The following is a 21,851-nucleotide window of genomic DNA, read 5'->3' as shown; positions in this document are numbered from 1 at the left end:
CCCTGCAAACTAGATTCACCTCCGCCTGGGGAGTTGGCAGCTCCAGGCTAGTGCAGGTTGTCCTAAGGACCACTAGGTACTACTGTGAAATTTCAAAGTATGTCTGCATTCAGTATCCTTTTTAAAAAATCTTTGTATTGTGTTACCTGCTCACTTGCGTCTGATTCTTTGTGACCCTATGGACTGTAGCCTGCCAGGCTCCTCTGTCCATAGGATTCTCCAGGCAAGAAGATTGGAGTGGGTTGCCATGTCCTTTTTCCAGGGGATCTTCCCAGACCAGGGATCAAACCCGGGTCTCCTGTATTACAGGCAGATTCTTTAACCATCTGGGATTCTCTGGTGGCTCAAAGGGTAGAGTCTGCCTGCAATGCAGGAGACCTGAGTTCAATCCCTGGGTTGGGAAGATCCTCTGGAGAAGGAAATGGCAACCCACTCCAGTATTCTTGCCTGGAAAAGCGCAGGGACAGAGGACCCTACAGCCCTCTGTAGGGTAGGCTACAGTCCATGGGGTCACAAAGAGTCGGACACAACTGAGCAATTTCACTTTCTTTATAGTTCCCCGTGGCATACAGAATGTCCTTGTTGTTAAACTGCTTTTGTAAAAGAAATCACTGGATTTCGTAATCTGTGGCCGGAAGAATGCTAAGAAGGGCCTCTATAGTCCCTCCCCTATATCAGCCCCTCCCCCAAGAGCAGCTCCCTCGATTAGAAGCAACAAGACTCCCTTGTGGTCCCCAAGAGAGAACTTCTCTGGTTGGCTTTGGAGAAGTGGGCTGTCTGTGCTGGGAGAGGACCCCAGGCCTGGGACCTGAGCTTGGCATCCAGGAGCTAAGTCCTGGGGGCTCGGTCCCACCCTGCGGGAAACTGGTTTCTGTCAACAAGCTGCATGAGCTTGCAGGGGACCCAGAGCTCCAGCAGGAGCTCCATCCCAGCCAGAACTAACCTTCAGCCTTGCACGACCCTGTGCAGAGACCCCCAGCCAAGCCACATGGGCCCTCTGACCAACAGAAACAGTGAGATACTAACGGATGCAGTTCAAAGCCAGAGGATGTGTGGTCATCAGTTACACACCAGCAGGAAGTGTGCTACATAGAGAGCACGTCTGCTGTGATTTGTAGCCAGTTCTCTTTCTTTTTGCCTTTTGTTCACATCTGATCATTTTTCCCCATTTACCTCTGCCTGAATTCTACACCCCCAGGCTTCCCTGGTGGCTCAAACTGTAAAGAATCTGCCTGTAATGTAGGAGACGCGGGTTCGATTCCTGGGTTGGGAAGATCCCCTGGCAAAGGGAATGGTAACCCACTCCGGCACTCTTGCATGGGAAATTGCATGGACAGAGGAGTCTGGCGGGGTACAGTCCTTGGGGTTGCAAAGAGACAGACACAACTGAGCCACCAACGGTTTCACTCTCCCGTATTGTTTAATAGTAATATAGCCTCCAAATCAGTAAAAAAAAAAAAAAAAAAGGAAAAGTGACCTGAGTCCAGCTCCTCTTCTAATTTACCCAGGCAATCCTTTGATGACTGCTGATCACGCAGAAAGAAGAATTTTATCCTCCCCAGACATCACAGCATTGTGCAGCAGACACAGGCCCTGGCCAGCGCAGAAGGACGGGGGCCAGGCCTTCATGCCCAGCCCCAACCCTGAGGAAACCAGAACGTCTTTCAGAGTCTGGAGACGCTCACCATCACACCACCAGCCAGGGAGAGGCAGGCTTCTCTCAAAAGACAGAGATAACAACATGCCTGGCCTCATCCAGCCTACCCAACTCTTTCTCTTTTTCCTTCTTTTTAATTTATTTATTTATAGTAATTGGAGGCATACATGTGTCCTCTGAACCCCTTCCCACCTTCCTCCCTACCCTACCCCTCCTGCTTGTCACCAAGTACTGAAAGTTGGTGAAAGATTTCAAAGGCACTTCACTCCCAAGAAATGCTCAAATGGCCAAAGAGGCATATGAAAGGGTTCTCAGGACCAGTATTTGTCAGGAAAAATGCAAATTAAAACCACAATGATTGAATAATACCACAATTTCAAAGAAAAAGACAGAAAATACTAAGTATTGGCAAACACGTGGAGCAATCAGAACACTGATTGGTAGAACTGAAGAAGGTTTTGCTACAGAGACTTTGGAAAACTTTTTGACAGTATCTTTCGAGGTTGTCCTTGCATGCTCAGTCATATCCAACTCTTTGCGCCCCCATGGACTGCAGCCCGCCAGGCTCCTCTGTCCATGGCATTCTCCAGGCAAGAATACTGGAGGAGGTTGCTAGTTCCTTCTCCAGGAGATCTACCCAACACAGGGATCAAACCTTCGTCTCCTGTGTCTCCTGCATGGGAGGTGGATTCTGAGTCACCTGGGAAGCCCCATCCACTGAGGTTAAACATACATATACCCCATGACCCAGCAAGAGACAGGCATGTGCAGTAAGAGATACATAGGAACTTGATTATAGCAGCATTATCTATAATAACCCCAGCCTGGGAGCACCCCACCTGTCCATCACCAGTAGAATGGATAACAAACTGAAGTCTGTTCATACGATGGGAGACTACTTAGTCATGGAAACAGACCTGATCTCCATGCAACAAGGTGAGCGAAACTCACACACACAGTGGGTCAAAGCTACTATGCATCATTGTATAATTCCATCGTACATATAAAGTCTTCCTTTATAAGGGAAAAATTAACCTTCTGTGTTAGGTAGTAGGAAGCTGACCCAGAGTAAGAGGGCTTGGGGATGCTTCTGGAATTCAGCTTTTCTTCTACATCTTGATCTTTCTCAGCTTGTGTTTGCAAGCTGAGAAAATGAGCTGGGTGCTTAAGAGTTTCACAGTTTGGGACATTTATTATACATTAAAGCAGGAGTACTTGTTAGCTCAGTTGGTAAAGAATCCGCCTGCAATGCAGGAGACCCCGGCTCGATTCCTGGGTTGGGAAGATCCACTGGAGAAGGGATAGGCTACCCACTCCAGTATTCTTGGGCTTCCCTTGTGGCTCAGCTGGCAAAGAATCCACCTGCAATGTGGGAGACCTGGGTTCAATCCCTGGATTGGGAAGATCCCCTGGCAAAGGAAAAGGCTACCTATTCCAGTATTCTGGCCTGGAGAATCCCATGGACTATAGTCTATGGGGTAGCAAAGAGTCAGACACAACTGAATGACTTTCACTCCACTCCAAGCACCCAACCTCTGGGCTATAATGCCTGATGATCTGAGGTGGAGCAGATGTAATAATAACAGAAATAAAGTGCACAATTATTATAATGTGCTTGAATCATCCTCAAAGCACCCCTCCCCGGCCTGTGGAAAAATTATCTTTCACAGAACTGGTCCCTAGTGCCAAAGAGATTGGGGCCCACTGCTTTAAAGTACTTGTTACAGGTGTACAGTATGCTGCTGCTGCTGCTAAATCGCTTCAGTTGTGTCCCACTCTGTGCGACCCCATAGACGGCAGCCCACCAGGCTCCCCTGTCCCTGGGATTCTGCAGGCAAGAACACTGGAGTGGGTTGCCGGTTCCTCCTCCAATGCATGTATGTGAAAAGTGAAGGTGAAGTCGCTCAGTCGTGTCCGACCCTCAGCAATCCCATGGACTGTAGCCTTCCAGGCTCCTCCGTCCATGGGATTTTCCAGGCAAGAGTACTGGAGTGGGGTGCCATTGCCTTCTCCTGGTGTACAGTATAGTGATTCACAATTTTTAAAAGCTATACTCCATTTACAGTTCTATAAAATATTTGCTATATTCCTTGTGCTGTACAATATATCCTTGCAGCTTACTTTATGAGTAATAATTTGTAGTTCTATTGCTTCTATTATAATAATTTGTACCACCCTCCCCCTATCTCGTCCCCCCACCACTCCTCCCCTACTGGTAACCACTAACTTGCTCTCTACATCTCTGAGTCTGGAAGATGGATGGAGAAAGAAATGTGCATATAAACATTCTTACCAGCCTCCTGCCTGATTTTTGAAAACCCAGATTATATTTCCATGAAGTCTGGCAGTGTATTACAGCAACTTAATAGATTAAGTAGATGTTTTCTCTGTTGCTAATCTTCATCTTACAGCTGTAGTCAGGGCTACTGGCAATTCAAGTCTTTAAATAAATAAGCCTCATTCATGTATCGCTTCTGTTTTATGAACAAAGCAGCCATTACTTGTAATGGGCTCTCTACCCGAGGTACCAAGAACTATTGTTTCATTATAAGCATTGTGAGCGTAAAATAGCACAAGAGGAGGGAACACATATGAGAGTAGAATGGGAAGAAAACAAGCCAGAAACTGGGCAGACACGTGCTGGTTGTTCAGAAGTGGCACCAAAATATAGGAGAGAGCCGTTTTTGAGGGAGGTTTAAGGCTGAATTTATCAATGGGCCTGTGGAAATTGTGTTCATTTTGAAAGACAGCAGGTGTGAAAACAATGAGAAGTGACCTCCTTTGCACCTGGGTTACAAAAGCTGCCCCAACGTGTGTGAAACAGAACAGGACAATGATAAATTAAAAAACATCCTGCTTCTGACTAGTTCCTTTTATTTTCTTCTCACACTGGGCAGTTTTATTTATAGATAATAAAGGCAGCTTATAAGAAACACACACACAGTTACACTCATTTCCTGGTGGAAGTGATGTTTATTTGACGTATAATAGCTTTGGTGTTTGGAGATTCTATTATCTTTGGAATCTACTCCAGAAAGTAACTTTCAGATTGCTCACATCCCTTTTAAATCAGTTTACTAACATATTCTCAACAAAATTTATCAAATAAGACTTATTTCCAGTCCAAAACATCCTTTGATATGCGATTTAATGGACTAGAGGGAAGCCAAGGTTCACAACCAAAATGTCTTCTGTTTGGGAATGTCAATTTCAGCGGATGGAGAAATTTGTAATTATCACTGTGGTGAATGAAGATGGTGTGTCCACCAAACCTCGCATACGGAGCAGATCTTTGACACCGAAGATTTCTGTGAACCCCCAAATTAGGAATACTGCTAGCTGACTTAAGGAATTTGAACAGACACCTAGATTCTCCTCGGACCTTAAGGAAGTGGCCGACACACCACAGCATGTGCTTCTAATTTGCACCAAGTGCTTTACCTACATTATTCACCTAATCTTTTGCATAATCCTTGGAGGTAAGTGGAACTGTCCCTCTTACAAATTATAACATTCATAGACATTAGGGGATGTCAGAAAGAGTCAAGACAAGGAATATTAGAACACCAGCAATCTATCAAAGCTTACTTTAATAATTATGAATTGATGAAACCCATGCTTGATTCATTTCCAGTTATGTAAGTAAACATAACAAGTTAGCATGGTATCAGTTTTCTTTTGCACAGATATAATGTTAGATGCCAAAGTGTGTTATAGCAGAGAGTTTAACACCTGATACTTTATAACATCCCAGGTGGTTCTAGTGGTAAAGAGCACTCGTGCCAATGCAGGAGATGTAAGAGACATGGGTTTGACCCCTGGGTTGGGAAGATCCCCCAGAGAAGGGCATAGCAATCCACTCCAGAATTCTTGCCTGGAGGATCCCATGGACAGAGGAGCCTGGTGGGCTGTGGTCCACAGAGTCACCAGGAATCGAACACAACTGAAGCAACTCAGCCCGCACTTATGTGGAATGACATTTTATAGTTTGAAACATAGAAAATGCTCCTTACGGCTAAGTTGAGAAGACCATCAAATTCCAGCTGAACTTCAGACCTTTTCACTTCTATCCATCCCGTTTCCTCTGCCTGCTGCTCCGCAGGCCCATCTGAGGAACACATGGTAACTGAACCAAGGTCCATTCCGCTTCAAAGCCCATCGAGTCAGGGGAGGGACCGCAGCCATCACTCCCCAAACTCCCTGGACAACCTGCACACCAGCCACCCTGGAGGGTAAGGGAACCCGCCTCTGAAAGACGAGTCCTGTCCCATGCGCTGCATGAGGGAAGTAGGGAAAACTGTCAACAAGGCGCATGTACTGAGTCTTCAGGAAAACATCATGAACTAAACCTCCAGACTCTCAAGTACACAGGGTTGTAACATCCAGTTTTCCAACTCAAGGCAATTCAAAGACACTGAAGGAGGAGACAAACCTCAGGCTCTCAGGGATGAGGGGTGGTGGGGACTGGGCGGAGGTCTGTTCTCACCGAGGTTCAGAAATGTTCCCCGGGCCGCTTTAAGTCACCCTGGCAGACAATGGAAGGATTGGGACGGGGTGTCTGATGTTCTGGTTGCCTGCAATTATTCCATTCATGGTCATAAAGCACCCAGCTCCTATTTTCAAATGAACTTATAAATCATTCAAATGAACTTTCAAATCAGCTTATAGTTTGCCTGATTACATTCTAACCTATTTTTGAGCATCAGTGGACTAATTACAGCACTAAAGGAGGGACTTCCAAGGTGGTGCAGTAAAGACTCCATGCTTCTAATGCAGGGGGCACAGGTTCAATCCCTGGCCAGGAAACTAGGATCCCACAGGCTGCGTGGTGCCAACAAAAAGTAAATTTACAAATAAATAAAGTATTAAAGGAGAAAAAAATGACATCCTGTACCTTACAGACTAATAAGCATGATCCGTATGCTGGGGGCTTTTGGGGAAATCTGAATTGTGCAAAGGATGGAAGAGACGCATCGTGACCCTGGGTCGCTCCCTGTGGAGAGGCACACAGGTGTGCTGGTCCCTAGAGATGGACATGCAGTCTTCCCGGTACACGTGGGATGCTGCGGGTTACGGAGAGACTTACCCAAACTGCGTGAGCTGCCGACTCCACCGACCCTTCGCAGGCCAGATTCCATCATATACATGGCACACAAGTTGCCATTTAAACCAGTTTTAAGTATACAGTTTGGTGGCATTAACTGCACCACAATGTTCCACACACATCAGCACTATTTCCAAAGTCGTTCATCAACCAGACAGAAACTCTACTCGTTCAGCAACAACTCTCCACCCCTCCTCCCCCTCCAGCCCCTGGGAACTGCTAAACTACTTTTTGCCTCTATAAACGTGCCTATTCTAGATATTTCACATTAAACAAACTCATACAATATCTGTCCTTTTGTATCTGGCTTATTTCAGGGTTCATCCATATTAAGACACACATCAGAAGGTTGTTGTTTTTATGGCTGAATGCTGTCCCCCATATTCATACCTCATCTCATTTACCCTCTCATCTGTACTTCTCGACTTTTCACTGGTCTCGCAGCCCCATGATCACATCCAAGTGGACCTCCCTGGTCCATAGAGTTCAGTCCAAACTTCTCTGGCAGCTACTGAGCACAGACACCATCTGGCCTCACGCTAGGATGCCAAGCTTGTTCCCAGATCAGATCAAAATGGAGACCATCAGATAAACAGCTCCCCACACTTCAGCTTTTAAGTCTTTTCCCATGTTGTTTCCTTTGCCTGGAATGTTCTCTTTCTGTTTTTTCAGGTCAAAGTCAGTTGAAATTTCACATGCTGCATCACCCCTTCTCCTTCCCCAAGTGCACGGTGATCCCTCTGTCTTCTAAACTCCCAGGTGACTTAGCACCGTGGCATTTAATCACCTGAGACCTGTCTCTCCTCTCTTCTTCTCTCCTCTGGGGAGCCAGAATTCCCCAGTCATCGTTGTCAGCTGCACAGGGTTGAGTGTGCGGCTCTGTGTAGAAGGGTATCAGTAAACAGCTGCCCAGGGACGTCACACATATCAGAGAGTGATGACTTTTCCCAGAGAGCTGGCGGTCAGATTATGAGGCCATGTAAAAAGGCATTTTCATTCTAAATGAAATGTGTGTGTTAGCTGCTCAGTCTTGTCTGACTCTTTGTGACCCCATGGACTGTAGCCCAGCAGGCTCCTCTGTCCACGGAATTCTCCAGCCAAGAATACTGGAGTGGGTTGCCATTTCCTTCTCTAGGGGATCTTCCCAACCCAGGGATCAAACCTAGGTCTCCTGCACTGCAGGCAGATTCTTTACCGTCTGAGCCACCGGGGTTGATTTAGAGGAAATTACAGAAAGGTGAGTCAGAATAATAATTAGGGTGCCAGATGTCCAGGGAAGCAGAGAGTATGGCCACTGAACAAAATGAACTTGGTATTTTCTTGCCAGAAGAGGGACTCTAACAGGAAAGGACTCAGGGATGGACTAGGAAGGACAGAGGAGTGAGAGAGGGTGGAGCTTCTCTGTGCTGTTTTAACTCTGGTGCAGACTTCTCAGGAGACTCACGTGTGAAGAGCCAGGTCCCCGGGCTGGCTGAATCACCATGCTGTCCTGGAAAGGAGGGTTCGTGCAGAGCAGGGACTGGTGTTTCAGAAAAGAAAAGCAGGTTAGGTTCTGGTCTAGTGAAATTCATAGTGGATCCAGAATAGATCATTAAAGCGATTTGCGTTTGAGTCAGTTCTAATGAGGTGGATGAACCTAGAGCCTATTATACAGAGGGAGGTAAGTCGGAAAGAGAAATATAAATATCACATACTGACACATATATATGGAATCTAGAAAAGTGGTACTGATGAATTTATTTACAGGGCAGCAACAGAGAAACAGACATAGAGAATAGACTTTGGACACGGGGAGAGGGGAGGAGAGGGTGAGATATATGCAAAGAGAAGCATGGAAACTTATATTACCATATGTAAAAGAGCTAGCCAACGGGAATTTACTGTATGGCAATCTAGAAGGGTGGGATGGGCAGGGACATGGGAGGGAGGTTTGGGAGGGAATCAACCTATGGCTGAATCTTGTTGATGTAAGACAGAAGACCACAAAGTTCTATAAAGCAAATACCCTTCAATTAAAAAAAAATAAAGTGGGGAAAAAAAAACAATTTATGGGTTCTTAGAAAAAGGAAGCAGGGACAAGTGCGTTCTCTACAACAAAGCATGCAAGATGATCTGAATTTTCAGTTGCCATAGTGACCAGCCTAGTGGAGAAGGACAAAGCTGTAGAGAGAGAGCTCTATACTGGTGACAAACTCACCTGCATCTCTGTCTCATGGACTTGTTGAGGACCAAGAGATGATACGACGGCAGGGGAGGCGGATAATGCGTCAGACTGATGCTCACTTAGACACACTGCTAGTGCTGGGCTGCCAGGCTCTCCAGCTTTCTCATAGAGAACGTTCTCATCGATGGTCTGGATCAAATCTGAGGAGAGACAAGGACCTGGCTGGCACGGTGGGCATGCTGAATGACAGAAGGGGCTCAGCAGGCAGACTCTGGGGCGATTTAGAGGTTTGGTTGACTGTGACTGTCCAAGAACAGATGGAAGGGGCGAAGGCCAATGTGGGGCCCCTGTTGCTGCCTGATGGAGCACCTACCAGCCTGCACCTGGAAGGTTCTGATCCATTGGTCTGTGTCTAAAGGACACTGACAGTGAACAGAGATCCAGAGTGACTGATGGCAAGGGAACTAGTGTTGAAGAACTTGATTGGGTGTGCTGCAGTCCATGGGGTTGCAAAGAGCGGCTGAACTGAACTGAACTGAACCCTGTAATTAAGAAGACTTGTGGGAAGCAGACATTTTAATGGGCTTAAACATTTAAAAGGCTGCTCCTGTAAGAAGAGGGCTATTCTGTTTTGCCCTAGAGCTTTGATGAGAAAGGCTAATAGTGAGAGTTGTCCCAAGGCAAGTGGACTTCCTCAAGAGGCCAGAAGGTCCCTCTCTCTGCCAGAGCCTGGGAAAGAAGGGATGCTCAAGAAACAGACATGTCCTGAGGGCCTGAAGTATCTGAGACAGAAGTAAATCAGACAAATGCTGATGGCTCTTCTGGGCCTGTCATTCCTCCAGGAATGTTCCCAGGATAAGGAAGCCTGAGATTATCATTCCCCTGGGTCACTACCGCCTCTGCTCCTGGAAGGCAGGATTCGTTCATATCAGACTGATCTCTTCCTATTGCACAGTGAGAACCATTGTGCTTGGAATAGAATTGCTGTTCAGTTGCTCAGTCGTGTCCAATCCTTTGCAACCCCATGGACTGCAGCACACCAGACTTCCCAGTTCTTCATTGTCTCCCGGAGCTTGCTCAAACTCATGTCCATCGAGTCAGTGATGCCATCCAACCATCTCATCCTCTGTCATCCCCTTCTCCTCCTGCCTTCAATCTTTCCCAGCATCAGGGTCTTTTCTAATAAGTCAGCTCTTCACAGCAGGTAGCCAAAGTATTGGAGTTTCAGCTTCAATACCAATCCTTCCAATGAACATCCAGGATTGATTTCCTTTAGGGTTGACTGGTTTGATCTCCTTGCAGTCCAAGGGACTCTCAAGAATCTTCTCCAACACCACACTTCAAAAGCATCAATTCTTTGGCACTCAGCCATCTTCATGGTCCAGCTCTCACATCCATACATGACTACTGAAAAATCATAGCTCTCACTAGATAGACCTTTGTCAGCAAAGTGATGTCTCTGCTTTTTAATATGCTGTCTAGGTTAGTCATAGCTTTTCTTCCAAGGAGCAAGCGTCTTTTAATTTCATGGCTGCAGTCACTGTCCACACTGATTTTGGAGACCAAATAAATACAGAATGGGCATCACTCAATGTTTATCCAAATGACTTCATAGATATTCAGAAGACCAAAAAGATGAGTTTGCTCAGAGACCTGGTGGTATGATCAGGAAGCTGCATAATTAAATACTGAGGACAAAGTCACCTTTTTTAGAGTATTCACATGATTAAGTAGCAACTTTTTTTTCTTAAAGGAAAATGGTTTGGGAAATACTATCTTTAGTAACTATGCCAAAGCTTTGACTGTGTGGATCACAATAAACTGTGGAAAATTATTCAAGAGTTGGTAATATCAGACCACCTGACCTGCCTCTTGAGAAACCTGTATGCAGGTCAGGAAGCAACAGTTAGAACTGGACATGGAACAATAGACTGGTTCCAAATAGGAAAAGGAGTATGTCAAGGCTGTATATTGTCACTCTGCTTATTTAACTTATATGCAGAGTACATCATGAGAAACGCTGGGCTGGAGGAAGCACAAGCTGGAATCAAGATTGCCAGGAGAAATATCAATAACCTCAGATATGCAGATGACACCACCCTTATAGCAGAAAGTGAAGAAGAACTAAAAAGCCTCTTGATGAAAGTGAAAGAGGAGAGTGAAAGAGTTGGCTTAAAGCTCAACATCCAGAAAACTAAGATCATGGCATCCGGTCCCATCACTTCATGGCAAATACATGGAGAAACAGTGGAAACAGTGGCTGACTTTATTTTTCTGGGCTCCAAAATCACTGCAGATGGTGACTGCAGCCATGAAATTAAAAGACGCTTACTGAAAGTTATGATCAACCTAGACAGCATACTAAAAAGAGAGACATTATTTTGTCAACCAAGGTCTGTCTAGTCAAGGCTATGGTTTTTCCAGTGGTCATGTATGGATGTGAATGTTGGACTATAAAGAAAGCTGAGCACCAAAGAATTGATGCTTTTAAAGTGCGGTGTTGGAGAAGACTCCTGAGAGTCCCTTGGACTACAAAGAGATCCAACCAGTCCATCCTAAAGGAGATCAGTGCTGGGTATTCATTGGAAGGACTGATTTTGAAGCTGAAACTACAATACTTTGGCCACGTGATGCAAAGAGCTGATTCATTTGAAAAGACCCTGATGCTGGGAAAGACTGAGGGCAGGAGGAGAAGGGGATGACAGAGGATGAGATGGTTGGATGGCTTCACCAACTCAATGGACATGGGTTTTGGTGGACTCTGGGAGTTGTGGTGGGAGGGACTCAGGGAGGCCTGGTGAGCTGTGGTTCATGGAGTTGTGAAGAGTCGGACATGACTGAGCGACTGAACTGAACTGAACTGATCTTTAGTAACATTTGTCTCATAGGAAACCAACATTTTAAATAAATATCCAATAAGATAAGTGTTGCTACCAACAAAATGATAATAGTTAGGTGTGTGGTCTTTAAAGGGAGAGTACCAGGTGGTCCGAATAGCAACTCTACCATGAACTGGAGGATGGCCTTGGATACAGAATTAACCTCTCTGAGTCTCTACCTGGAAAATTCCACATGTGTAAAATGAGGATGAAAATATTACTCGACTCATAAAATTAGTAGGAAGATTTAATGAATGAATGTAGGTCAGGTCCTCAACAGTCCCTGGCACAGAAAGCAAAGCTCGTGGAGTGTAATCAAAGAACAATTATGTTTGTTCTCCTGGTATGTGGACCTTGGGAGAACTTGTCTCTCTTATACTGAGTGCCTGCTCTTTTATTTCACAGGGCTTGTATCTTTAAATTGCTGGATTTCGTCAACAAGTGCTTTATTTTCTAGAAAAGCTCATGGGCTATGGCACACATGGAATGCTGCCTTACATAACAGCCTACACTTCATGATACAGTTCTTTTACTATCTACCTCTCTCTTAATGCAGGTAAGTGCTGCTTAAGGTGAAGGTGAAGTCGCTCAGTCGTGTTCAACTCTTTGCGACCCCACGGACTATAGCCTACCAGGCTCTTCCATCCATGGGATTTTCCAGACAAGAGTACTGGAGTGGGTTGCCATTGGAGGTCGCAGTTCTCAGCTGGTCCTTTTCTATCTTAATGTTACAGAGTGAGGCTGTAGAGCCACTGCAGAGGGAAGTCACCCAGCATCCTAAGGATGACTGACCACTCCAAAAGATGGAAAGACCATCAAAGACTGGTGATGTCCTTGAGCCACTGAATAATCCGCTCCAAAACAGCCTCCGCTCTATCCTTGTTGTTAAGGAAGATTATAAATTCTCCTATTGTTTAAGCCATTGGACATTAACCCAGTAGTTTTCTATTACCTGCATTTGAAAACATGCCAGTTTACACAATGATGTGTTTCCTGAGAGCTTTCATATTTTGGAAAATTAACTACAACCAGTAGAAATATCCTGGTTCACATTTTTCCTCAGGAACCTTAGAAATATCGCTACCTTTTCATCTGAAATTGATAAGCTACTATGGAGAAATTCGAAACCAGCCAGATTCCCTGTACCACTTCTCCTTGAAGTTCAATAACATACTCAGGATATCTTAAGTGTTGGTTGTTCCATGTCAGTTTTTCCTGGAACACAGTGAGAACTTTTGATCTGCAGACTTCATTCGTTTCAGAAATGTTTCTTTATACCTTTCAGCTGCATTCGTTCTGAATACGTTCCAGTAGGTACTGCAGGTTATCAAGTTTGCAAATAAATCTCAACAGATACGAAAGGTTGACGACAGAACAAGGAACCCAAACACTCACAGTGGCCTGCTGAACGCTAACATCCACAAGGCATCTCACACTTATAACGCACTGTCGCCTTTTTCCATTTTCATTAAACCCAAGAAAGGCAGCGTCTGCATCTACTCTGCACCCCTAGAACTGAAGTCTGCGCTTGGTACAGAGTAAGATACCCAGTAAGGTTTCGAAAGAACGAAAGACTGCTACACCACTTTACAGATGGGAAGACTGCGGCTACATTCATTAAGGACCTGGTCCAAGGCTACGTATCTCAAAGTGGGGATGAAAATGGGCAAAAGAGAAAGCGGGACGTTGGCGTGGAGAACAAAGAGCGGGTGTATGGGACGTGGGGCCAGCTCAGGGGAACGCCGGGCGGGTCCTCTGAGAAGCAAACGCCTCGCGGTGGTTGCTGAGAGATGGTGACGCCCACCGGCGCATCCACCAATGATGCAGTAGCGTCCGCCCCGCCCGGTTGCCAGGGAAACAGCAGGCAGCGTTGCGCAGGCGCATAGCACACAGGGGGCGGGGAGCACCCCTGCCGAGAGGACCGCCCCCTCCACTGCGTATTGCGCAGGCGTAGCGTCTCCGTTGCTAGGTTCCCCCTCGCGCATCTTGCTTGGTGGCCAGAGTTAAGTTCCCGAGCCTCCTAAAGGAAGGCTCTGGAATCCCCCGTCTTGGAGACTGTAGGCATTCCCTTCCTACCGCCTTTCCCTTCCCGAAGTCAGAGGATATCCCCGTTCCCAGTCCCTCCCTCGGAAGCACTTTCCCCCAGCCCCTCTGGTGGTGCCCCGACCCTGCAGCCAGCCGCGCATCAGAGGACAATAGAAAAGCTTCCCGGCAGGCGAGGCAAAGAGGGAAAATAGCCAACATGTCGAACGCGTAAGTGAGGGGCTGCCCGGGCGCAGCCGTGGAGTGGGCTTCTTCAGGCAAAAAGATAGCCTGCTCTTTTCCTTTTCTTTTCTCCTACACCCCTTCTTTTTGCAGTTTTAGCAAATAAAGATACACCTCAGCACAGACTGTCAGCTTCTGCGGACAGGGCATGCCTTTTCCTCAGATGCTCTAACTCCCCTCGAGCTCCCGCCCAGCCCCAATAGAGAAGAGCTCCTCCAGACTCAGTGCTTACTTTACGCCCACTGAGCCCTTGTGGACTTATTTTTGAGGACGTGCTGCCTGCGTTCAGTTCACCATCCGCTTTTTTCTTAATCTTTCCCAGCAATGTTCATTGCTTTGTGAAAACACCCTGGCCCCTGTATTTAAGTTAAGAAAGATCTTGAGGAGGCTTTATTGTACCACTTCGCTTTCCAGCAAGAAACCCCAGTCAGGAGGCCGTGGCCGCAAAGGGTCTTCACCCAGCGTTGTGCCAGTTACAGAGCAGTAGCCCAGCAGTTATTGCTGGTCATCTCAAACACCTGTTACAGTGCTGATTCTGCAGGCACTCGAAATATAATAACTCATGACTCCCCTGCAACGTCGGAGCTGTTAGTATTATTATTTTCATTTACAGTGGAGGACTCAGGCACATAGGGGCTAGGAGTTCGTATACAGCAGGAACATGATGCCAGAAGCACTGCAACTCCTGCCTGATTTCTAGCTCTCAGTAACCCTGTTTTCCAGGTCAGAAAAGAAAAGCAGTGAGGCTGAGACTGAGGGCTTGCAGAGTTTTGCGGATGGAGAGATCGGCAGTTCGTTTTCGGAGATGTTGAGTTTGAGATGCCCGTTGGACATCCAGTGAGCATAAGTAGGCAGCTGACTTGAGTTCAGACCAGAGGTCTGTGTATGAAATATAAATTCTACAGCTGTTGGCATAGACAGTTTTTATGAGACAGGAGATGAGTGTAGACAGAAGAGAGAGCAGGTTCAAGGACTCAGACTTGGCCATCCAATGGCAAGAGATGGAGGGGGAGAAACCAACAGAGGAATTACAGGCATGATTGTTGAGGAAGAAACACAACTGTGGAGCCAGGAGGAAAATGCATGCAGTTTCTGGGAGGAGGGAGTAGCAGACTCTGTCAGAGAGGCTGCTGAGGCGGGCCAGAAGAAGGCTGAGGATTGGCCGGGGGCTTCGGTGTGGAGTCCCGTGGTGGCCTTGACCTTCATGGGTGAGATGGAGTAGAAAGTTGGACTCAAGTGAATGTAGGAGAGAGGAAGAGGGGAGAAACTGTAGACGGTGCAAGGCTGGGTTTTTTAAGGTGTTTTGCTGTAGCTGGTGGCAGGGGAAATGGGGTCCGGAGACAGATTTAAAGATAGGAAACAATAGCCTGTTTGTATGTTGAAGGGAATGGCCAGCGTAAAGGAAGTGGGGTGAAATGAGAGGAGGAAGGAGAAGTGGGGTGATGTCCTTGCTAGCAAGGGCACAGGCCCCAGCATGCAGAGAGAGGAGCTGAGGTTCTTGATTGCAGGAAGATGAGAAGGTAGAAAGCTGAGCACCGAAGAATTAATGCTTTTGGTGTTGAAGAAGACTCTTGAGAGTCCCTTGGAATGCAAGGAGATACAACCAGTCCATCCTAAAGGAAATCAGTCCTGAATATTCATTGGAAGGACTGATGTTGAAGCTGAAACTCCGGTTCTTTGGCCACCTGATATGAAGAGCTGACTCATTTGAAAAGATCCTGATGCTGGGAAAGATGAAGGCAGGAGGAGAAAGGGATGACAGAGGATGAGATGGTTGGATGGTATCACCGACTCAATGGACATGAGTTTGAGTAAACTCCCAGATTTGGCGATGGACAAGGAGGCCTGGCATAGTGCAGCCCATGGGGTCACAAAGAGTCGGACATGACTGAGCGACTGAACTAAACTAACTGAGAAGGCAGAGTAGAGGCTGTTGGTAAAGATTTCATTTGGAGGGTAGATGTCCTGGTGGGGCGTGGAAAGATGATGCAGATGGTAGATGATGGTGACATTGAAGGGCCGTGGGCAATACCATTAGATGAAACGAGTTTCAGAATTAGAGAGTGTAGGAAGGAGTGAAGGAGAGTGGTCTGGAAATTGAGCGAGAAGCAAAGACTTGGCCCTATTCCCTGCCACGGTCAGAGGGCTCTGAGACGAAGGAGGGCGTCACAGGAAAAGCTGTGTCCTTTAGGCCAAGCCCCCCTTGCCCTGGAGAAAGGAATGGCTACCCACTCCAGTATTCTTGCTAGAAGAATTCCATGGACAGAGGAGCCTGGCAGACTACAGTCCATGGGGTGGCAAAGAGTCAGACATGACTGAGTGACTAAGACTTTCACTTTCTTTCACTTTAGGCCTCCCTTCAACCAAGAATGTTAAGGAATATTCCAGAAAGAGTACAAACAACTAGATAGGAAAATTGGGAAAATTTAAAAGCTTATCATGTATAAAATAACTTGAAAGTTCCCATTTTGCAAGATGTAGATTTTTCCACCCCAGCACATGGTGTGTCTGAATATTGCAAGTCGTTTTCCTCCCTTCCCCCTAACCCAGGCACCTCACAATCCCCCAGTCATAGGAAAACTGCCAAGCTGTAGAAATAACAATCTGGTCTCTTTCAGCCGTCATATTCAGTCTTTTGCACCCACGATCCCCCTGACTTCAGTATCTGTAATGTTTCTAGGTCATATACTGAAGTCTGAAACCAATCAAGTACTTAAAAAAAAATTCTAAGTGGTCCCATGAATAAAATACTGCCTTCTCTTTACAAGACTCATTTAAGATTTCAAGAACACTTTCACATCTGTTATCCCACTCCTCGGTAATCCTGTGGGGTGTCCAGGGCAGGTGTCATTATCCAGATTTGCCACTTGAGGAAGTGAAGACACGAGGTTAAGTGACCTGCCTGAGACCAACTACCTTGGGAGACGGGTTCTGCTTTTAAACTCAGAGCACTCACATGTTTAAAAACCACCATGCCATACCCCAGAGAAATAAGAACACGGGTCCACAGCACAGATTGTACAGGGATGCTCAGAGCAGCATCACTCCCCAGACCCAAACAGCAGAAACTCTCCGTGTGTCCCTACACTGATGAGCAGATAAACAGAACGTGGGATATACCGGCAATGGAACATTATTGGTCAATAAACCGAAATGAGGTGACGATGCTCACCACAGCACAGTGGGCCCTGGGAACATTACCCTGAGTGGGAGGAGCTGATCACCCAGGGCCACCTGTTATATGAGTCCACTTAGGTGAAACATCCAGAATAGGCAGGTAAATAGAGACAGATTAGATGAGTGGTTGCCGGGGGCCTGGGAGGATGGGGGATAATGGCAAATAGGGAGTGACTGCTCACAGGCACAGGGGTTTCTGTTCAGAGTAACAAAAATGGTCTGAAATCGAGAAAGGTGGTGAAGGGTGCACAACTCTGTGGAGGAAAACTGCTGATTTCTGCACTTTCAGAGGGTGAATTTGTGGTATGTGACTTACATCTCAGTAATGGTCTCAGTAGTTAAAACATCCTCTTGCCCTCTTCCTTGTCTCAGGTCGTCTTCCTGGGCACTGGCTCAGTGGAAGGATGCTGAGACTTTGAGCTCAAGGCAGGGTGGGGTCAGGGTGGACTGGGGCTGCGAGGGAAGTGGGGGCTACACAGGATGGGGGTCCAGGGAGTGGTAGGGTTGTAGCCAGCAGGGAAGGGGCAGCAGGGAAACTGGAACACTGAAGCCAGTCTCCGCGGGAAACAGTAAGGATGTCGGGTTGCGTGCTCTCACAGCTATTGATACTTAATATTTCCCTATCAATCAACAACCTTGCCTGGTCTCTCCAACAAGGGTTCCCTGAAAAACAGCAGGTGAGGAAGAAAGAGGGTGCAGCCCAAATGCCAGGACTTGGAAGGATCAAGCCCCCAGGAAGGTCTTTGGCCAGAAGTTCCAGATAGGAATCGGCTCTGCTCTGGCCCTGGAGGGAGTCCTGCCTCTGTGACCCTGGGTAATGCCAAAGATCTCTTCAAGAAAATTAGAGATACCAAGGGAACGTTTCACGCAAAGGTGGGCACAATAAACCACAGAAACAGTAAGGGCCTAATGGAAGCCAAAGAGATTAAGAGAAGTGGCAAGAAGAACTATACAAAAAAGATCTTAATGACCCAGATAACCACGATGGTGTGGTCACTCACCTAAGCCAGACATCCTGGAGTGTGAAGTTAAGTGGGCCTTAGGAAGCATCACTACAAACAAAGCTAGTGGAGGTGATGGAATTCCAGCTGAGCTATTTCAAATCCTGAAAGATGATGCTGTGAAAGTGCTGCACTCAGTGTGCCAGCAAATTTGAAAAACTCAGCCGTGGCCACAGGACTGGAAAAGGTCAGTTTTCATTCCAATCCCAAAGAATGTTTCAGCCACTGTACAGTTGCCTCATTTCACATGCTAGCAAGGTTATGCTCAGAATCCTTCAAGCTAGGCTTGAGCAGTATGTGAACCAAGAAGTTCCAGATGTATAAGCTGGATTTAGAAAAGGCAGAGTAACTAGAGATCAAATTGCCAACATCTGTTGGATCATAAAGAAAGCAAAAGAATTCCAGAAAAACATCTACTTCATTGACTATGCTAAAGCCTGTGACTATGTGGATCACAACAAACTGGAACATTTTTTTAAGAGATGGGAATACTAGACCACCTTAGCTGTCTCCTGAGAAACCTGTATGTAGGTCAAGAACCAACAGTTATAACTGCAACAACAAACTGGTTCCAAATTGGGAAAGGAGTACAACAAGGCTGAATATAATTTCATTGCAAATAGAAGGGGAAAAAGTGGAAGCAGTGACAGATTTTATTTTCTTGGGCTCCAAAATCACTGCAGGCAGTGACTACAGCCACAAAATTAGAAGATGCTTGCTCCTTGGAAGAAAAGCTATTGCCGGGAGCCGGCATATTGCATATTGAGTGAGGATCTGTAATAGCTCAACTGGAATTCTATCACTGTCGGGAGCCAGCGTGAGGCACTCCGCCCATGACAAAGGTCATGAGGAAGGAGGCTCGGCATACGCAAAGGTGGGATCGAGCCTCAGGAGTCCCCCTGGAAATTCTCGAGCATCTACCCCCAAAACCAGAGTCTGCCTACTTTCTGCTTTGTGCTTTCACCTACACCTCTGACTTTACACGGGGGGCTGTCTCCCACTACCTCTCTCTGAAAAAAGAGTTAGCTCACAGCTCCAGTTAATAATTCTTGGATGTGACAGTGTTTCAACCTACAAACTCCTTTGGAAATCCTCTAGCCTGCCTGAATGGGTTTTTCCGGCCACATGTGATTGTTCAGAGCCTCCCAACTGTGAGAGGCAGGAGATGTTCTAAACTGCCTAAACACAGATTCCTTTGAGTAGTTAAAAGATTGATTAGAAATTGTATTTGGTGAAGGGTTTTTCACTTGTTGGGCCAATGTTTGCTGCTAAGTCTCCATACTCCTTACCTACTGTGTCCTTGGCAGTATATTGATTGATATAATGGGTGTATAGAAATGTAAGGTGCAGCTTTGTCCAATGCTTTTTGGAAGGCTGGCACCTGACTTTGGAATAATCACCTTTAGAGAAAGATAAGTTTCTTAAAATGTTAACAGGCCTCCTGGCCAGAAGATGATGTCAATCACCTGAACTTTTGCATATGATAAGGAAGAAAGCCTGGCTTGCTGCATGGCTCTACCCCTTCCCCCATTATCCTCTATGCATACCTTTAGGTATAAAAACTACTTTGGAAAATAAAGTGCGGGCCTTGTTCACTGAAACTTGGTCTCCCCATGTCACTCTCTCTCCCAAATTCCAGCTGAGTGTCCATCTGGAGCGCGGATGTCCTCTGCGACCATTTATTTGCCTGGGCTTCTAAGACCCACTCGAGAAGGTGTCTAAGGTGGGGCACCTTCCGCTATTCGAGAGGGCGCCTGCGGCCTCCGTGGTCAGAGCTAACCTGGTGTCACGGGTTATATTGATTTTCCGCGTAAACCAAGCCACTCAGCTTCTTTTCTCTACTGAATTTTCCTACTGAACTATCCTTATTTCAGCCGCTTTTCTCCACTGAATTTCCTCACTGAGCTATCCTCATTCTATTACTCTTTATATCTTTGATGAATAAATAATTAAATAGGTCGCCGACGCCATCCCCGCTTCGAATACCCTGGATCAGCCGGGGCTGGACCCCGGCAAGCTATGATAAACCTAGACAGTGTATTAAAAAGCAGAAACATCACTTTGCTGACAAAGGTCCGTCTAGTCAGAGCTGTGGTTTTTTCTAGTAGTCATGTATGGATGTGAGAGCTGGACCATAAAGAAGTGTGAGCACCAAAGAATTGATGCTTTTGAACTGTGGTGTTGGAGAAGACTTGAGAGTCCCTTGGACAGCAAAGAGGTCAAACCAGTCAATCCTAAAGGGAATCAATCCTGAATATTCATTGGAAGGACTGATGCTGAAGCTGAAGTTTCCATACTTTGGCCACCTGATGTGAAGAGCCAACTGATTGGAAAAGACCCTGATGCTGGGAAAGATGGAGGGCAAGAGGAGGAGACAACAGAGGATGAGATGGTTCGATAGCATCACTGACTCAGTGGACATGAATTTGAGCAAGCTCTGGGAGTGGTGGAGAACAGAGGAGCCTGGTGTGCTGCAGTCCATGAGGTCACAAAGAGTTGGACATGACTTAGCGACTGAACAACAACCAGCCAATGAGCGCACTGAATTAGGGCAGCAAGACTTCCCGGGCTGGGTCTGCCCCAGAGCAGAACCTAGGCATGAAGTTCTAGATGCGTCCCATCCATTCATTTGGCTGCTGTTTCCCCTGGAGGAGGCCTCCTCTACCCAAGATCCCTTGTTATGATGGGCGTGGGTCTTTATGGGATTCAGGTCGACTCTGCACCCTATGAAGACAGCCTCCATAGCCTCCATGGGTGGCAGGACACACCTTAATGCTTGCTGGCACGGTAAATGCTTTGAATTCTGATAAATGCCCTTTATCTTTTATTATCATCTCCACCCCTGCATTTAGAAATTATGACTGGATTTATTTATAGAGCCTTCCGGATATTGTTAGCAAATTCTTGGTAATATTAAAGTCTGCCTGTCAGTCTCAAGAGTCTGCTTTCTTTGTATATTGGGTCTCCAGACAGGAACAGAGAGACTGCCTTCTGTGGGATCCAGCCCTCTGCAGCTCGCATTCCAGAATTTTCTTCAGCTACATCTCGTGTGGCTTTTGCCAAATGTATTCTTGAATGTTTAATGTTCTTAATCAGGACTGTGAATGGAGTTTCGTTTTTCATATATTTTCCCTGCATTTAGTTTGGAGGGCTTTATTCTATGCCTTGCAGCTTTGCTGTACTAATTGACTTCTTACTTTTTGTTACTGATTTCCATGGATTTTGCAATGGTATCATTTACAAGAAGTTTTTAACATCTTTTATATTCACCCCTTTTCTGTATGCTTCATGCTTTTTTTTTACTCGTATTATTTAGTTTTCTAGTGTTTTTCTACCAAAAATGTTTTTGGTCTCTGGTTTTCAGCATTTTGAAGAGGGTTGTCATCATCTGTTCTCTGGGGCGTGTGACAGCATTCTTCATCAGGCATTTGCCATAAATTAAATTTATAGAGCGCCTCCTTGGCATCTGTGGAAATAACCCACAGCTTTTACTGTCCCGTGCGGCATTTCGTTCAGCTTTCCTTCACATTGAACTCTTGTGAATTCCCCGGGTGACCCCTCCTTGATCAGAGGGAACAATTTGCTTTTGATCTGATGCTGTGTT

At 46.2% G+C, this 21,851-nt stretch overlaps 1 protein-coding gene across 1 annotated transcript in view; it reads left to right on the top strand.

The window, feature by feature from the left end:
- Positions 1-13,774: 13,774 nt before the first annotated feature.
- IQCA1 (IQ motif containing with AAA domain 1) overlaps positions 13,775-21,851 on the top strand; it is a 185,278-nt gene continuing 177,201 nt past the window's right edge. Inside the window, exon 1 of the mRNA XM_055586542.1 lies at positions 13,775-14,057. Within this exon, the coding sequence (XP_055442517.1) occupies positions 14,047-14,057 (11 nt within the window). The 5' untranslated portion in view covers positions 13,775-14,046. The remainder of the gene's footprint in view (positions 14,058-21,851) is intronic.

The sequence above is a fragment of the Bubalus kerabau genome, chromosome 6, assembly GCF_029407905.1.
Source record: "Bubalus kerabau isolate K-KA32 ecotype Philippines breed swamp buffalo chromosome 6, PCC_UOA_SB_1v2, whole genome shotgun sequence".
Classification (NCBI taxonomy): domain Eukaryota; kingdom Metazoa; phylum Chordata; class Mammalia; order Artiodactyla; family Bovidae; genus Bubalus; species Bubalus kerabau.
This window is presented reverse-complemented; position numbering and strand designations above follow the sequence as displayed.